Source organism: Syngnathus acus, chromosome 5 (genome assembly GCF_901709675.1).
Source record: "Syngnathus acus chromosome 5, fSynAcu1.2, whole genome shotgun sequence".
Classification (NCBI taxonomy): Eukaryota; Metazoa; Chordata; class Actinopteri; order Syngnathiformes; family Syngnathidae; genus Syngnathus; species Syngnathus acus.
In genome coordinates, this window is record NC_051091.1 from 13,709,122 (window position 1) to 13,726,947 (window position 17,826).

The window sequence follows — 17,826 nt, forward strand, 5'->3', positions numbered from 1 at the left end:
TTTGTCTATGTGAAGCCCTTTGAGACTGCTTGTGATTTAGGGCTATACAAATAAACTTGACTTGACTTGACTTGCTGCAAAAAGTTTCGTTTGTGCTGCTACGGTTTCGTAGATATTACACATTTAATTTATAGCGATGACGTCACTCAGCCCCCATTTAACTCCAAATGGACCCAAAATGGTCCCGATTGTTTGTGCCGCAAAAAGATTAGTTGGCGTTCAGTGAATCATTCAATTTGTCATTTATTTAATACTAATTTATTTTCTAGAGATGTCAAATCCTTGCTCCATGGATCGTTAATTAACCATTTGTTTGTGCCATTGCAATTTTTCATTATTAAAATCATGCATCTTCATTAACCCCCTGTCATGTATTTTATTCTAACAATTTTTCACTTGACATCATGATAACTCCTCAATTCTTACACATGTATTATCCAACTAATTACCATGCAAAGTGACCTCTGCAGGCCGGTAAGACATATAACAGGGTGGCGAAAAACAGGGTGGCGAAAAACAAAGACGTGCAACTTTTTCAAGCGACAAATGCACAACTATCTCCGAAGATTTGAGAGGCCATACTTGAAAATGGTAACATAGCCACTCCAAGCGCTACTGTGTGGACAGATCTGAGTGACCAGTTGGAAAAGAAGATGTCTGCAAAGGCTCTGTACACCTTTGTAAAAACAAACAGATACAATATCTGGTCAGCTCTGGGAATCAGTCATGATGAAACTGATCCTGAAACTAGCAGAGTTAAATGGGGGCTGAGTGACGTCATCGCTATAAATTAAATGTGTAATATCTACGAAACCGTAGCAGCACAAACGAAACTTTTTGCAGCACAAACCAGCACAAACGAAGCACAAACGAACGGCACTATTTTGGGTCCATTTGGAGGTAAATAGGGGGGCCGGGCTACGTGACGTCATCGCTATAAAATAAATGTGTAATATCTACGAAACCGTAGCAGCACAAACGAAAATTTTTGCTGCACAAACCAGCACAAACGAACGGTACCATTTTGGGTCCATTTGGAGGAAAATGGGGGGCTGGGTGACGTCATCGCTATAAAATAAATGTGTAATATCTACGAAACGGAAGCAGCACAAACGAAAATTTTTGCTGCACAAACCAGCACAAACGAACGGTACCATTTTGGGTCCATTTGGAGTAAAATGGGGGGCTGGGTGACGTCATCGCTATAAGATAAATGTGTAATATCTACGAAACCGAAGCAGCACAAACGAAGGTTTTTGCGGCACAAACCAGCACTAACGAAGCACAAACGAACGGTACCATTTTGGGTTCATTTTGAGCAGATGGGGGGCTGGGTGAACTCTGGATGACCTATAAAATAATCTTTCATAACTAAAAAACCATAGCAGCACAAACGAAAATTTTTGCTGCACAAACCAGCTCAGTGGCCTAGTGGTAGTGTCCGCCTTGAGACTGGAAGGTTGTGGTTTCAAACCCCGGCCGGGTCATACCAAAGACTATAAAAATGGGACCCATTGCCTCCCTGCTTGGCACTCAGCATTAAGGGTTGGAATTGGGGGGTTAGATCACCAAATGATTCCCGAGCGCGGCACCGCTGCTGCTCACTGCTCCCCTCTCCCCCAGGGGATGGATCAAAATCACACGGGGATGGGTTAAATGCAGACGACAAATTTCACCACACCCAGATGTGTGTGTGACGATCATTGGGACTTTAAAAAAAACGAAGCACAAACGAAACAGACTATTTTCCTTAAATTTTGCGTGGGGTGGGGGGCCAGCTTCACGCAGGTGACTATTTTCCTTAAATTTTGCGTGGGGTGGGGGGCCAGCTTCACGCAGGTTTGGTACTGATGTGTGGCGATTAGTTTCGCTGTTGGAGTCTTTCTGGTTTAGCTGAGGCTCCGTAGCGTGGGAGGCGTGGCCAAGCCAAACTGTTGTGGTCGAAATGAGCGACCGGAACCTCAAGGAAATCCACACCCATTCTTCGGTTGGGATTTAAATCACGCAGAGGCCACAACAACATCCCGCGCAAGAACGAGCGGAGTGGAACTGAAGCGGGACAAAACTGGTAAACGTGTGATGATAGTTTTTGTTTTACTATGTTTGAGTTTCGTCATGTTAGCTTGCTAGCTAGTTCGGCCAGCGATCTGCTAGCATGGCCGAGCCATTGCCACTTATGCTCATTTAGTTTGCCATCATTTTTGTGGCCTTTGGTGTTCTCTTTTGCACGAAGGCATGTTTTGGAAATGCTTGGCTCACCTAATGTTGCCACACAGGCTGAAACCCCCATGACGGAATGACGTCGTCACTCTACCTGACACCCCGCTTTTTCTCCAGGAGGCTCGTAATCATCATCATCATCGTAAGACATTTGGGAAAAGAGTCGAACATTTCTGCGAGACTTGGAGCGTCAAGCGTACACTTCACACACATTATACACAAGAAGGCGTGTTACTCACACATAAATCTGCCAGTAAAGTGGTGCCTCGAGATACGAGTGCCTTGACTTGTGAGCCTTTACAAATACGACCATGTTATGCTTGACCTGGAAGCAAAATTTGAGTGGAGCCTTAGATGGCGGCCACCATCGGTTGGTGGCAGTCATGAGCTGATGAGCCGGTCTACCAACTTCCAATAACAGAAGAAAGGCCAATGGATTGGGTACAAAGGAGTTTTGAGGCGAGCAGCAAATGCTCTTAGTTTTTTTTTTTTTTTTTTTTGACACACACCGTGCCAAAAATGTATGTAATGTATCTAATTAATTGATAAGACAATCGTTTCTATAAACATTGGATAGTAACAGCCCAAGTACAAGCCCCTTCATTCATTCTTTTGTTGTTGTTGTGCAACAATGTCATTCAGAAGAAGGCTTCGTCAGGTTTGAGTTGATTATATGGTTTGGATTTTCATTAATTTTGGGATTTACTGGACTGGCTCGACACCTCGAGTGCTGACTCTTGCGCGTAAATGTTTGCTGCTCTGACAAAAACAGTCCTGGAATACATAGAATCACATTAGGGAAGCTGTCGATTTATTCGCACAGTGTACGACTTTTCTAATATCCCAACATCAAGCCCTAAGCGTTAACTTTGCAAACTTGTCCACATGAAATGCAATTCTCAGGCACATTGAATGCACTGCAAATCAACAAGCGGGCGGATGATCAGGCAGGCAAGCTGGCAGGCGAGCGGGCACTTTCTTAACGCTGGCTGCCTTTTCCACCGCTCCAAACCAGTTTGTGAGTGTTTTCTAAATTTAACTGCTCAGTGGCGGTGCTGCTTTGAGAGTGACTTGATACCCTTGGGGGTGAGGGTCTTGTCATGACTTCAGCTCCAGTTGTAATGGAGAGGATGGGAGGCGTATGGGCTGAATTGTCGGGAGTACTTCCTGAGACAGCTCAAGAAGTTCAACCTGCCGCGATAGCTTCTGAAGACCTTCTACACTGCCATCATCCAGTCTGTCCTCTGCACCTCCATCACTGTCTGGTTTGGATCAGCCTCCAAACAAGACAAGCACAGACTGCAACGGACAATCAGGACTGCAGAAAAGATAATTGGAATCAACCTCCCATCTAGCCAAGACTTGTACCTCTCCAGGACCAGGAAACGTGCAAGGAACATCTCTACAGACCCTTCTCACCCAGGTTGCAGTCTGTTTGAACTACTCCCCTCCGGACGGCGTTATAGAGCTCGGTACGCCAAAACCAGCAGACACAGAGACAGCTTCTTCCCCCAGGCTGTTGCTCTGATGAACTCACACCACTCTTAGAGTCTCAGAGTCATTACTGTGCAATAACATCCTGCTCTCCACACCTTTTTTGAATTTGTCTACACTGTTTGTACTATGTGTCTTCTCTGCATCCATTGCAGCCTGGTCATCCTGGATAAGGGACCTTCCCATCTGTGGTCTCTTCTCAAGGTTTCTCAGTTCCCCTAGCTGGAGTTTTGAGTTCTTCCTTGCCCTCTTGGGAGTTTAAGATCAGGGGATGTTTGAGGAAATTTGCCATTTTTCACATGTCCTGAGTGTTGTTAGTCACCTAAATGTTGAACAGAGGCTGTGATTTACCGAAGTCAAATTCCTTGTTTGGCACGCTCAAACATGGCGAATAAAAACTTTTGAATCTTGAGTGAAAGCAGGAAAACGTACAATTGCACCAAAAGTCACAGTTGGGGACCCTCCCACTCCCATTAAGAAAGTGTCTTGGCTTGCTTCACAATGGCTACAAAGACGGCTGAAAATGACAAAAGGCCAGCCATAGATGAGGCACCGGCTGCTCGCGTCTTGCTGTTGTCTCACGGCGTTGGCAACACGGTGAAGCTGACCTGGATGGAAAATAGAGGCTCCCGAGACGTCCGTCCGATTGAGCAAGTCACAGAGATGTCCGCTTCGCTTCAGCGTCAATTTTGTCTCTGTGGTGATTTGAGTTTGAGTTTATTCTTGCTCTTCTGCCGTTGGATCAGCCGTACGATGGAAGAGTCTCGCTCGCGTGACTCGCAGCCCTTTTCAGGACGGGCTGGAAAACAAAGGCCAGGATGCCGCTTGTGTCTGTGGTCATTTTCTTTTCTCATTTGTGTGTCTGCAGCGGTTCGGCCGACTTCCCGGCGAACACCATGAGCTACAAAGGTAGTGGTGGCATGGCGCTGAGCCACCGCGACTACAGGCTGGCCTCGGACACGGACAAAGCCAAGTGTGCTGGTAATGCTTTCCGCCGATTTTGCCAACCCAAGCAGCCATTTTCACAAATGGTGCCATGTCCCGTCGGTCGTGCACAAGACTGGAAAATGCCACGGATGCGCCGAGCCTTAGCGCTGTGGCTTGTCTGAAGGCAACAGGTGCAAGCGACTCCCAAGACAGATGAAAAGTCGATTTGAGTGGCAAGCGCGGTCGTGCGAACGATTCAACTTGCCTGTACGGCAAAAACGGACCTTGTGGCACTCTCTCCCCCCCCTCCCTCTCTCTGGCTATCTCTATCTCTCCCCAGGTATCGTCAACGAGAGGCTGCTGAGCGACTATTTGCATCACGTCTTCCCTTCTGCCGATGAGGCCGCTGTTCTGCCCTTCCTCAGGTTGTCTGTCCGTCTGTCTGTCTGTTGGGCTGGCTGCTGTCCGGGCAGCTTTCTGCTTTTTGAAGGCAATGCAGGCGAGCGCAGCCGAGCATCGCCATGACACCTCCCTCCTTTTTTGGCAACATGGCCGCCCCCGGCCAGGATGGCTGAAAGCTGCTGCGTTTTGCTGCTTCTGTCCCATTGTTGAACTCAGCAGACAAGAGCATTTTGGACTGGACTTCCCGTCTGGTGCAGTTCCCAGAATTCAAAGGCATAGTTAGAGGAGAAAATCTTTGTCACGGCAAAATACGGCTGCAACTTCCATCCATCCATTTTCTGTATTGCTTTGTCCCCACGGGGGTCGCGGGCGTGCTGGAGCCTATACCAGCTGTCATCGGGCAGTAGGCGGGGGACACCCAGAGCCTGTTGCCAGCCATTCGCAGGGCACACAGAGACGAACAACCATCCGCACTCGCACTCACACCTAGGGTCAATTTGGAGTGCTCCAACGGCCTACCAAGCATGTTTTGGGGATGTGGGAGGAAACCGGAGTGCCCAGGGAAAATCCACGCAGGCACGGGAAGAACATGCAAACTCCACACAGCGAGGGTCGGAGGTGAAATCGAACCCGCACCCTCCTAACTGTGAGGCGGATGTGCTAACCAGTGCGCCACCAAGCCACCGTCGGCTGCAACTTGTTTCATGCAAAAATGTGAATTTGAGATGAATGGCAGAAGTACACCTTTTTCTAGAATTTAGGCGTTGCTTTTGCCTGTTTCCAACTTTTGTATGCGGCGTGGCATAGGCTCAGCTGCTGTGTTGTCTCACAGACGCTTCTATTCATAGACACACACACACACACACACACACATGGTGGGGGGGGTCGGGCATGTCGGCTTTGCAGGGCTCTCCAAATGTGAAATGTTCTTCAAGTTGGTGATGATGGTTATTGGTCTTCTTCCCTTTGGCTGCGCAACCCGGACGACTCGCCTACTCCCCCTGGTGTTCAGGAAGCCTTTGACCTTCCAGGATTTGGACACTCATCTGCAAACGTTGTTGTGCGAAGGCGAGACGGCTGACAACAGCGCCTCGGGTACGTGTGCACCTCGCGCTCTTTGGCTCCTCGTTTTTTTCCTTTGTGTGCTTTTCTGGCCCGCGTGTCATTTTGGAGCGCCTCGGAGTTGGCGACCGATCGGCCAGTCAGCGTGTGAAACAGGAACGTGGAATTGTCCCGGACGTGAGCGGAAGGCAGCCTGCCAAAAGGGCAGTCAGAACCCCACCTTGTGTAAAAAGCGATTATAGAGCGTCTGTACGGCCGGCGCCTTCTCTGAAACGTGTCGGCGATGTGCTGTCATCGGCCGGCGCCAGGCCTTGAATCGCAGCTCAAAAGCAGATTTTCAAGGCAGTCTTTGTGCTTGAAGAACAATGCTGCTTTTAAAAGGCAGCATCAATCTTGACGAGGATGTTGCGTTGGCACCTCGAGCAACGCTTGGTGACTTGTCACGCAGACCGTGAGCTGGAAGGTCGTCTGGGTCCCCAGCCGGTGGTCCTGGATCACACCGGTGGCTTCGAGGGCCTCCTCTTTGTGGACGACGACCTGTTGGGGGTAGGTAGGGCGCCTCCCCGTTTGGCAAGTCACCTCGCCACCCGCCTTGACCTTTGCCCGCCACGCCTCCTTCAGGTGATCGGCCACAGCAACTTCAGCTCCATCCGGGCCACCACCTGCGTGTACAAAGGTGAGCACGCGCGGGCCAAAAGCCGCTTTGAAGCCCTCGTCAAACCCTGTTGGCGCTAGAGTGCCAAAGTAGGGCGGGGCCTTACCTTTGACCCTTTGCACGCAGGCAAGTGGGCGTACGAGGTGCTGATCTCTTCGCAGGGTCTGATGCAGATCGGCTGGTGCACGCTCAACTGCCGCTTCAACCAGGAGGTGAGCTCTCGCTGCCGCGCGTTAACGGCTGCTCACTAACGGCCACCCGCTAATGGCCGCCCGCCAACGCCAGGAGGGCGTCGGCGACACGCCCGACTCATACGCCTACGACGGGAATCGAGTGCGCAAGTGGAACGTGGTCACCACCAACTACGGCAAGGTGAGCCATCGTCCTCTGGCTCTGCTGCCAGTGCTGGCGATGACGCCGCCTTTTTGTCTGTGCGCCGGCAGTCGTGGGCGGCGGGGGACATTGTCAGCTGTCTGATAGACCTGGACGATGCCAGCATCGCCTTCTGCCTGTAAGTCGATGATGCTGGACGCGCCCCTCGCCAATCCGTGGTGTTCTCGGGCCGCCCGTTCTGCGGTGGTGCTTCTCCGGGAGATGCCTCTTCCTCCAAGATTTTGTTGCCCTTGAGCGCCAATGCTCTTGCAACACATTGCCAAGTTGTTTTCCAACCTCCGAAAGGGATGCGCTCAAAACGGGCCCTAATGCGTCAGTGTGTGCCCAGGAACGGCCAGTCGCTGGGTACGGCGTTCGCCGACATCAAGACGGGCCCCGGTGTGGCCTACTTCCCGGCCATCAGCCTGTCCTTCAAGGAGTCGGTGGCCTTCAACTTTGGCAGCCGGCCGCTCAGATATCCTGTTGCCATCTTTTGTCCGCCCGCCTGCCTGCCTTGTCCCGCTGTATTTGTTCTTGACATGCCGGCGCTCACGTACCCGTGCGAAGGCTACCTGCCCTTGCAGGACCCGCCCGCTGCCGATCTGCTCAAGGCTCACAAGCTGCTGGGCTTCGTCAAGAATGTCCTGTGCACGCGCATTCATGTGCAGGTCGTTCACCACGCCCACGTGCAAAACATCACAGTCGCGGGCCAGGACAGTGTCGGCCACTCCCGCCGTGCGTCTGCTTGTGTGTCGCAGGAGGAGCGCGTGGCCGAGGCGGATTGCTCCATGTGGAGGCTCGACGGCGAGGCAACGGTCCTGATCACAATGGCGCACATCTTCAAGTATTTTGCTCCACTGATGGTGAGCCAGCGCGTCTTCCTTGGCCTTGGTGGCGTCTTTGTCGACCGTAAACGTACCGCCATGCCTAGTGCCAAGTCTACCTGGTGGAGGACGTGCTGATGAACTTCTTGCTGGGGATCCTGGAGGGCGGCGGTTCCGTGGACGAGCATCCACTCATCCAGCAGCTCCTCGACCTCTTCTGGCTCCTCATGGAGGTAAGTGCCCCCTCGTGCAGCGCGCGCCGTGACCGCCTCGCCCGGCGTGCGCTGTAACTGCCTCCTTCCCTCGCTGTCTTGCTCGCCCGCAGGACTACGAGGTGAACGAGTGTCTGAAGCAGCTGATGATGTCATTGCTGAGGGCCTACCGCTTCTCCCCCATCATCCCCGACCTCGGCTTCCAGGTACCCAGTGCCCCTCGTAGGTTGTCTTGATGCTGTTCTTGCGCCGGCTTTTATCAGCCCGTTTTCATTTGTGGTCTTTTGTGCCTGATTTCTTGCTACTCTTCTTCTAAATCATGTGTGATGGAACTTTTGTATGTCCTTTCAGATCCACTACCTTCGTTTGACGACGGCCATCCTGCGTCACGAGAAGTCCAGGAAGTACCTGCTCAACAACATCTTATATCCTTGCGCGTCCACATGGTGGTGGATTTCCTAGCACCCTCAGTGCATGTTCCTTAACGGGAGTGCACGTTTGATGTGCTGCGCTCGGTGGTGTTCTTTTACATCAAGACTCCGCTGCGGGTGAAGGAGGCAGGGCTAGATGAGCTGATCCCCACCACCTGGTGGCCCACGCACTTTGACAAGGAGGTGCACACATCTTCACCCCCGTGTACCTGTGTACCCCTGCTCACCTGAGCCTAGTTATCCTCTTGTACATCAGGGAAAGGACGAGCGCCAGCCCAAAGACGAGAGTTCTGATGAGCGTCTGCGGAGGCGAGCTTACGAGCGAGGGTGTCAGCGGCTGAAAAAAAGAATCGAAGGTAGAACACGCTCAACCAACCGACGCTTCCTCGCCAACGCGTTGACGGTGCAAGTGCATTGGTGGCACACCGACAACCTCCGCGGGGCAGGCCCAAATGTGCACCGCACCGTTTCCAAAATACTTGACGGAAGCTGTTCATCTGCGGGCACTGCTGGGGGGCGAGACAAGCCGGAGGGCTCCCGCTCACTATTTGGCAACACCAAACCCGCCCCATTCTGCCTTGTCACAAGACTGTGCACGATCAATAAATAAAATGGCTTGTTGTCTCCGTCTAGTGGTGGAAGAGCTGCAAGTGCAGATCCTCCGGCTGCTACTCAACAACAAAGACAAGAGCACGGTAAGTTTTTAGGCTCAGGAAAAAGAATCGTTTTTATAACATATGTGTCTTTTGTGTGGGTCCTGTTCTGACTTTGCTCAGGGCAAAGCCTCGCGTTACATTTTCCTCAACAAGTTCCGCAGGTTCCTGCAAGAGAACGCCAGCAACAGAGGGGTAAGAGCAAGCGCACAGCAGCCGGCTTTGCTTGCAGCCTCGTTCCAAAACGGAGGAAACACGGGGGTTCACGCGGTTTGGGGTTCACGCGGTTTGGGAATCACGCGGCGGCCGATTGGTCGGCGTTGAGTTAACGCGCCCATTGGCTCAGACCACGTCATTGCTGCCACACAAGAATTATTTCTTAGATGGCATTAATTTGGTTTAACTCAAGGAGGGATTTTGAACTGTTGAACCGCTATGATTTGAAAAACGGCTTAACCTTAGTCACTGTGGAGGCAAGGGTCATTCCTCATCTCGTCCGCTCCAATTTGGAAAAGGCTGTAAGAAAAAAAATGCGGTGCTGCCAATGCTTGAAAAGATAATGTGAGCGCTGCGTGTGCGGGCCCGCAGCATCCCACAGCCCTGTGCCCGCCCGAGTACATGCTGTGCTTCTTGCACCGCCTGATCACGGCCGTGCGCGCCTGCTGGGATGAAAGCTGCAAGAAGATTTTGGGCAGCGTCACCAGTGAAGGTAGGAAAGCCTGCCGCAGACACAGCTGCAGATGCAGTCGCAGAAACCGTCTTTGTCAATCCACCTTTTGTTTCTGTCAGCAAATGTCGTCCCGCAGGGCAGCACCAAAATTACTTTTGTGACAGGATAAGAGGCAGTGTCTTCTTTTTCCAAGCGCAAACCTAGGTTGTACAAATGAGAACAAGTGGGGAAGGGCTTTGTGGGCACTGCTATGTTGCCGATCACAGGATGTTGCAAGCGGGGTGCAAGGCTCATTGATGTCATCCCAGCAAAAGTCTTGACATCTTTTCATTTTGGAATTAGCCGGTGCAATGATGCCCAAGAAACATTTCGGATCATTTGATACTTTTGATGGCGGCGTGTCAGTGTCACGTAACCTGTGGCTTCTTGTTGCTTTCCTCGCCGGTCGACGTGCGTCTCTAGCGGCGTTTGTGCCGCCGCAGCTCTTCTACAATGGCAAGGTGGACTACTTTGACCTGCAGCGGCTGGGTGGGCTGCTGTCGCATCTCAAGAAGACGCTCAAAGGTCAGTGCAGCGCAGTGGGCGGCACCAAAAGGCTGGACTGCCGACACGCTCGCCAAAGATTGCCTCGCCTGTTCCGCCCTTGGCCGCCGCTGGCTGACGAGCTAACGTCAAAGGCGTTGCCCACCTTGTGCGCCCGCAGACGACCTGGCCACTCAGGCCAACGTCATCATCGACCCCACCGAGATCCAAGCGGCGTCCATGGATGACTTGGACGAGGATGAGCAGAGCGGCGCCGCGCAGGTTGGTCTTGGCTTTGGAAACGCCGTCAGTCCTTATTTTCCAAATTGAATGCTGTAGACGGACGTATGAAGGGCGAGGCAATTTTCCGTTGTGCGCTTTACAAGTTGCCTCTCTGAGTCAGGGCGTCACAATGGGCACGCGGGCGATGTGAGCTTGGCGGGCGACGTGAGCTTGGCGGGTGACGTGAGCTTGGCGGGCGACGTGAGCTCGGCCGGTGACGGTAGCTCGGCCGGCAACGTGAGCTCGGTGACATGCCACGCCTGCCAAAATTGGCCAGGGTCTGTGTCAAGCGTACCGTTACCTGCCCATGTGCGCTAGCGTTAGCTTCGGGGCATGACTGGCTTCCTTTTTTTCAGGCTATTTTTTGTTATATTACAGTCCATATTCTATGGATGGATGGATTATTCTATCGACAAATCGAAAAATCAGAGGTGTGTACGCAGACAAACCTTCCCCTAACTGCAGTTCCTTGTCTATTTGGCATTATTTTGTGTTTAAAAAACAACAAAGCACGAGCACATAAGGATTGACTTGGTGGTGAAAGTTAAAAAAAAAAGAGCAGCAAAAAGCAGCAAATGTCTGACTTGGATGAAACGCAAAAGATGAACGAGTCTGCTCTCAAGAAGGACTTGCAAAGTCAGTGCAGTGAAACCTACTTACCAAGGCTCGACATTTTCTCGCTTGAGAATATAAAAGTCCTGAGCGAGTCTTCCTTTTGTGTCTGCCACTTCCTGAGCTGGTCTCGGTGTGCGTCCCATGGCATGTTAACAAGTTCATCTTTTGTCGTCAATCACATCTCCTAAGGTAAATGTCCCGCGTACGGTACATTGTGGGCAATTTTTTCCCAGAGGCCAGCGGGCAGCACCCCGGCTCGGCCCGGCTGGCTGGGCTCGCCCACCCCAGGCCGCACCAACCGCTTCCTTGGTGCCGCTGCCGTCGGCCTCGTGACCCCCAGGCGACCCCTCGGTCAGCCTGACAAGGTCAAAGTGCGGGCCCTCGCCATGGAGCGGCGCACCGAGGAGGACAGTAAGTCAGCTGGAGCTTTGCCGTCTTTGTTGCGGGAAAAAACTGCACAAACACCTTGTCCCTTTCCTCGTCATCCTTTCCGCCGCGCTCTCTTGTTCTCTAAAGTTGAAGGGAGCCACGGCGGCGATGACGGCCTGCTGCTGGGCCGACCTGTGGGCTGGCTGCAACAGCCCGTAGCCGACAAATCACTTCTGGAGCTCACCGACGGGATCGTCATGATGTACAACCTCAGCGTGCATCAGCAACTGGGGAAGGTGCGCCCTGCAGTCACCGGCCCGCCCATTGCCGTCTTTTTTTTTTCCCGTTTGTTTTCGTTTGCATCCGCGATTGACGGAATGCTCATGGCCTTTGTGTAGATGGTGGCGGTGGCCGACGACGTGCGCGAGTACGCGGTGGCCCTCAAGGACACGGACGAGAAGATGGTCCGATGTCCGCCCGGAGTAAGTGGGACGACGAGTTAGGGCACCTCCATGTGTCTGTCTCCATGTGTGCTGTGGCTTGCCGCTGCAGAGGCCAGACATCTTGGAGGAACTCGGCAAGAGTCAGAAGGTCTTTGCGGAGAAGTTGAATCACCTCAGCAGGAGGCTGGCCTGGATCAACGCCACTACATACTCCAAGGTGGGGCGGCGCCCGCGCACAGCATGCCGAGCACATGGCTGGCCTCGTCACCGCCACTGTGCGCGCAGGAGAAGATGTTGGATGTGTACTGGCTGCTGCGCGTGTGCATGGGCACCATCGAGCACGCCGACCGTACGGGCTCGCTCTTCGCCTTTGTCCCCGAGTTCTACCTCCACGTGGCCATGTACGCCTACAACGCGCTCAAGAACTACTTTGCTCCCGCCGGCGGCATGGAGCAGCTGCCGGGTGAGCTGGGCCCCAACGGCGACAGTGTGCCACGCGTGCGCGCGAGAGCCCCTGCCACCTGTCTTGCCTTGCCGCCCTCGCTGAGTGTGCATCCGCTGTCTCGGTAGGGCCACGGATGCAGGTCGGCTCAATTTGTGGCCCTCACTTCCCTTTCTCGTCACTGTTGAGTCCTCGGACGGCGGGGGTGTGCCTCAGAAGAGAAGGATTGGAAAACCCGGCTAAAATGCACGTAGTGCGTATTGGTATGAGGTGTGCCGCCCACGCCGCCCTTTTTGCTCCAGACACACAAAACGAGGTGAAAAGAAAAATGAAGCAACTCAAGTTAGTGGGTGGCAACGCAAGATGGTTGCCAGCGGCCTCACTCCTGCCAGCCCATTGTGAGTCTGTCGCCCGCCAACCTGACTTTGTCGTCCCCGTAGGCTACGAAGAAACACTGACCCAGCTGGCGTCCATTCTCGCCAAACACTTTGCGGATCCGCGCATCGTCGGAACAGGTCACGCGTGCGCGTGCACACACACCATTTTTTGCCACCGTTAACCCGCTCAGTATTTGCGGCGTGCCTCTTCTTTGACCAAGGCAGTACGGCGCCCCAAAATCAAAGCGTCACTGGCCTGCGGCGCTTTTGTTTCATAGACATCAAAGACGCACTAATGCAGGCGCTGGCCAGCTACGTCTGCTACCCGCAGTCCCTCAGGGCAGTGGAGAGGATCCCTGAGGACCAGTGAGTGGCTCTCGCGTCAGACAGCCGCGGGCTGGCTGGCTGGCGGGCTGGCTGGCGAGCGTGCGCTTGTGCTTACAGACGCGTGGCCATGATGAGGAACCTGCTGGCCCCCTACGAGCAGAGACCCTGGGCGCAGACCAACTGGATCCTGGTCCGGCTGTGGCGGGTGAGCCGCACTCTTGCTTCCTTCCTTCTAGAATGTATGGTGGTTTTATTTTTGCCCTTGAGTGCCATCGGGTATGTTGCAGGGCTGCGGTTTTGGCTACAGGTACACGCGCCTGCCGCACCTCCTCAAGACCAAACCCGAGGACGCCAACCTCCCCAGCCTCCAGAGTAGGTTGCCCGCCTTGTCACCTCACCGCCGTCGCGTTGGTCCGTCCGTCGCATCCTTGGTCGAAATGGCATGTGTTTTCCACCTTGGTTGGCACCTTGATTGTCTTTGATGGATTCGTGTGACCTCAGTGAGCATCTTCCCGTCCCGCATGCTCATGCGTCATTTGTCGTCATTTTGTCTTTTGTCCTTTTTTCTTTTTTGCATGCCCTTGGAGGGGATTTGACCATTGCGTGTTTACACCGTAAGTTCTCTTTGATGTCTTTGTGTCCAATGAATTTAAATGAGTTAGCCTTTATTCGTGCAGTTGTGTTGCAAGCTTCTCCCGTTATTGATTTCCGTTTCCACAATGATTTTTCCAGCTGCCCTTTTATCCTTCATTTTTCCGAGTCAAAATCCTCCTCGAGTTTAGTTTCCACCTTGATATGTGTTTGTTTGGTTCTCGGTTGAATGTCTTTGTTTTCTTCCTCTGGCATGGTCATTCGCCATCCCCTCCGAGGATGCACGGAAGCCTTGGTCGGGGGGTGAGGGGGACCACTGGATTGCGGCGCCGCCTTTCCCCGGCCAGCAGTCGGTCTTGCGGCGGCTTTTCTTGCTTTTCTTGCCATTATGTGACCTGCGAGCTGCAATTGGTCCCCAGAGCCGTGTCCGTCGCTGCTGCTCCAGAGACACATGGCCCGGCTGCTGAGCACCGACAAAGACATGGCTGCCTCCTTCCTCAACAGCGTCCTCAATCAGCTCAACTGGGCCTTCTCCGAGTTCATCGGCATGATTCAGGAGGTAACGCCTGTTTGCCCTGCCCAAAGACACGCCCACCTTCCATCTGGCCCTCTTTGAGGCATCTTGTCCTCGCTGCAGATACAGCAGGCAGCCGAGCGTCCAGAGAGGAACTTTGTGGACACGCGTCAGCTGAAGGTCAGCATTACCTGTGGAAAAGCGGCGTGTGCGCTCGGGCAGCTGCGCGTGCGCCACAGTTGCACCCCACAGTTGCACCCCACAGTTGCACCCAGCAGCTGCACCCCACAGCTTCACCCCACAGCTACACCCCACAGAAGCCCTCAGTGAGCAAAGGCAGGTCGGCGTCACCTAGCACAGTTTCACCTCAGGCCACAGGAGGCAAAGCTAAGGATAGGGTGGGGCTGCAAACAAAGTGCAGTTGTGTCTGGCCTGGACATTGGTCCTTTGGCGGTTGCAGCTGGCTCATGACGCACAGTGAGGTGATGGATTGCAAGCATCCGCCGAGCGTCTTGTGGCCTTGCAGGTATGCGCCACCTGCTTTGACCTGTCCGTCAGCCTGCTGAGGGTACTGGAAATGACGGTCACGCTGGTCCCGGAGATCTTCCTGGACTGGTCGCGTCCGTCCGCCGAGCTGCTGCTGCGCCGCCTGGCTCAGGTGGGCCAGCTCTGCGCCCGCTGTGGCGTTTTGGCCGAGGTGGTGACCCGCGATTGCACGTACGCCACAGTTGCTGAATCAGGTGTTGAATCGGGTGACAGCCGAGAAGAACCTCTTTGACCGCGTGGTCAACTTGCGACTGCCAGGTAGGCGGCCAACCGGTGGGCCCACCTGAGCACGTACTCATGTTGCCCTTGCGCCCTGGGCAGGTCTGGAGAGTGTGGACCACTACCCCATCCTGGTGGCCGTCACTGGCATCCTTGTTCGACTTCTTGTGGATGGCGACCGGCACAGGTGAGTCCCACCTCCTGCTGCTTTTTTTTCCTTCTTGTTTTTTGCACCCATACCGCACCACAGGCCACGTACCCGCGCGTGGGTTTGGTATTAGCATCGTGTGCGTGAGCCCTTCCGACCGCCAAAGCATTCTTGCTGGATGCTTGCTAATGATGCTCCTGCCGTCCGCTGCTCATGAATTAAGAAAGCGCCACATGGGCTGCAAACGTTATAAAAGGGATACGCGGCTTTTTAGGGTTGAATTGGTGACCGCTACAAACGCAGCCGAAAACGCTGGCTGAGTTGTTTGTTCGTCTTTGGAGTTGTGCCTCGCAGATTTGTTCTTGGCTGAAGATTTGGAAGGCAAAGCAAAGGTGCCACATGGGCGCCAGGACATGGCGGTAGCGGTAATGGCGGTGGGGTGCAAGGGGCCGTGTAATGGGATCGCTAGGGCGCGACGAGGACCGTGTCCGTTTGCTGCGCCTGGGGCTCCCATGTGTGTGTTGGCGGTGAGCTCGTGGTCCGGGCCCTTGGCGGGGGGGCAGGCGCTGACGAGTTGCCTTGTGCCAGGACATGTCGCGCGGCCTGCGTGCTGCTGTCGGACCCGTGCTTCCAGCTTCACTCCATCCGGCACCTTCTCAGCGAGGCCGGCGACCAGGCGAGCCTGAAGACGGCGCCCGCGCTAGCCTCTTCCTTCTCCATCCCGGTGCCCTCGGTCGCTCCACCCCCTCTCGCCGGCCCCTCGGAGCTCAAGCATTTCTCCCTCAACGCTTGTGAGTCGCGTGCGCCGCCACGCCTCTGCTAGTGTGCCTGCTTGCTTTGCTTCGCTTTTGTTTTGCAGACAGCGACTACGTCAGCGAGGACGAGAAGCTGAAGGTGGAAAGCATGCTGGCCTTCCTCACCAGGGAATCGCAGAAGGCAGCGACCAGCACGCAGGTTGTCCTCCGTCACCTCTAAAGCCACTCATGGCAGCGCGTCTGTCCGTTCGCGCCTCCGTCCATTTGCGCGTCCACCTGCCTTTGGCTAAATGGCATTTTTGGTTGGATTCCACCATAGGACGAGGTCGTCAAAAGATAAAGGTCACCTGCCTTCATCTCAACGGGCAAACGATTTGCCAGAGCGCCTTTTGAGTGACAAGCGTGGCAACAGAACATATTGAAATCACATCTGAAGGCGGCACTCTGTCGCAAAGGCCACTCGGGCCATTCTTTCAGGCGTTTCACTCGTCACGAACGCGGCACTTTGAGGAAGAGCTATCCAGGTCCGTTCCTTCGACACCACCGGCCCAAGTTACCCGTCAAAAGCTCAGGCCGCTCGCTTCATGTTGAGCACTCGATTGCTTTGCTTTTGCCAACGTGAGCCTATCCAATCCTCTGTCCGATTGAGTTTTCCACTTCAGCCTGTTCTCTTTTGATTTTGCCTCGTTTTCGGACTTGCCGGGCCTACACGGAGTGTCTGAAGAGCTGCACATGGCAAACGTGCGCCTTTTCTCTTTTGATCTCTTCTAGCCTGCCAGCGAGGATGACCTTTGCCCCATCTGCTACGCGCACTCCATTTCGGCCGTCTTTCAGCCCTGCTCGCACAAGTCCTGCAAGTCAGTTCATAGATAGTAATTAGCTAAGACAAGCGCGCACTCGGGAGCAGGACTGCGGCGCTTGCCACAATGCAGGCTGGAAGTTGTGAGCCCTCCTCCTCCTTCTTGTTTGTTGCTTTTAGGGCCTGCATCAATCAGCATCTGATGAACAACAAGGATTGTTTCTTCTGTAAGACCACCATCACGGCAGTGGACGACTACCGCAAGCCCCCTGCCTCCGGCTCGTAGCACGCACCTCCTTTCACGTCACGTGCACATTTTGATGCCCGCTCGCGTTCAGGACCGTGTGTGAGGATCGTTTCCTTTGTCCATGGAGCCATTGATACACGTTACGTGTGTGACCCTCACTATCCTGTCATGGAATTAAATTATTCATTGCAATGAACCAAAGTCTTGTTCTCATGGTGACATCATCAAAACACAGGAGGTATAATCCACGCAGGAAGGGAGAGGAACTCCAAACCATGTGCGCGCGTGTGTGTGTGCGCGTTTGCGCACGTGTGTTGTGTTTGTGGTTCGTGTGAAGCAGACACCAGCAAGCGCATGGATGTGTGTGTTGGAGGATGCAGGCTTGAGATGTCCATGCATGTGCTTGCTGCGCAATACATACAGGACTGTCTCAGAAAATTAGAATATTGTGATAAAGTTCTTTATTTTCTGTAATACAATTAAAAAAACAAAAATGTCATACATTCTGGATTCATTACAAATCAACTGAAATATTGCAAGCCTTTTATTGCTGATTATGGCATACAGCTTAAGAAAACTCAAATATCCTATCAAAATATTAGAATATCATGAAAAAGTATACTAGTAGGGTATTCAAACTAATCACTTGAATCGTCTAATTAACTCGAAACACCTGCAAGGATTTCCTGAGCCTTGAAAAACACTCAG

At 53.4% G+C, this 17,826-nt stretch overlaps 1 protein-coding gene across 3 annotated transcripts; it reads left to right on the top strand.

Moving 5' to 3' along the window:
* Positions 1 to 1,898: 1,898 nt before the first annotated feature.
* LOC119123402 (E3 ubiquitin-protein ligase RNF123) lies at positions 1,899 to 17,315 on the top strand. 3 transcript variants are annotated; one of them, XM_037252482.1, is made up of 41 exons: positions 1,900 to 2,068; positions 4,583 to 4,695; positions 4,982 to 5,066; positions 6,056 to 6,138; positions 6,554 to 6,651; positions 6,727 to 6,781; positions 6,887 to 6,972; positions 7,046 to 7,132; positions 7,204 to 7,271; positions 7,482 to 7,608; positions 7,687 to 7,800; positions 7,891 to 7,995; positions 8,064 to 8,189; positions 8,282 to 8,374; positions 8,520 to 8,593; positions 8,665 to 8,782; positions 8,856 to 8,955; positions 9,233 to 9,294; positions 9,376 to 9,447; positions 9,841 to 9,961; positions 10,385 to 10,486; positions 10,626 to 10,726; positions 11,575 to 11,752; positions 11,858 to 12,006; positions 12,109 to 12,192; positions 12,263 to 12,370; positions 12,439 to 12,616; positions 13,036 to 13,110; positions 13,251 to 13,338; positions 13,417 to 13,504; positions 13,587 to 13,671; positions 13,887 to 13,913; positions 14,310 to 14,449; positions 14,528 to 14,584; positions 14,931 to 15,062; positions 15,133 to 15,208; positions 15,272 to 15,356; positions 15,906 to 16,108; positions 16,177 to 16,271; positions 16,844 to 16,929; positions 17,052 to 17,315. In XM_037252482.1, the coding sequence occupies exons 2-41, from the start codon at positions 4,611 to 4,613 to the stop codon at positions 17,155 to 17,157; spliced, it is 4,002 nt and encodes a 1,333-aa protein (XP_037108377.1). In that variant the 5' UTR covers positions 1,900 to 2,068; positions 4,583 to 4,610; the 3' UTR covers positions 17,158 to 17,315. The 3 variants fall into 3 exon arrangements, 2 of the variants coding, with proteins under 2 accessions (XP_037108377.1, XP_037108378.1); XM_037252483.1 differs by lacking the exon at positions 13,887 to 13,913 and having other exon boundaries at positions 1,901 to 2,068; positions 7,482 to 7,607; positions 7,686 to 7,800; XR_005098050.1 differs by lacking the exon at positions 17,052 to 17,315 and having other exon boundaries at positions 1,899 to 2,068; positions 7,482 to 7,607; positions 7,686 to 7,800; positions 15,906 to 16,271; positions 16,844 to 16,897.
* Positions 17,316 to 17,826: the final 511 nt, after the last annotated feature.

What these genes read in the sequence shown, in the direction of transcription:
- LOC119123402 (XM_037252482.1), top strand. Translation starts at nt 4,611, where the DNA reads ATGAGCTACAAAGGTAGTGGTGGCATGGCGCTGAGCCACCGCGACTAC. An exon ending in TTGGCAGCCGGCCGCTCAGA is followed by an intron (nt 7,609 to 7,686) that starts TATCCTGTTGCC and finishes CCGGCGCTCACG; the next exon opens with TACCCGTGCGAAGGCTACCT. An exon ending in GCTGAAAAAAAGAATCGAAG is followed by an intron (nt 8,956 to 9,232) that starts GTAGAACACGCT and finishes GTCTCCGTCTAG; the next exon opens with TGGTGGAAGAGCTGCAAGTG.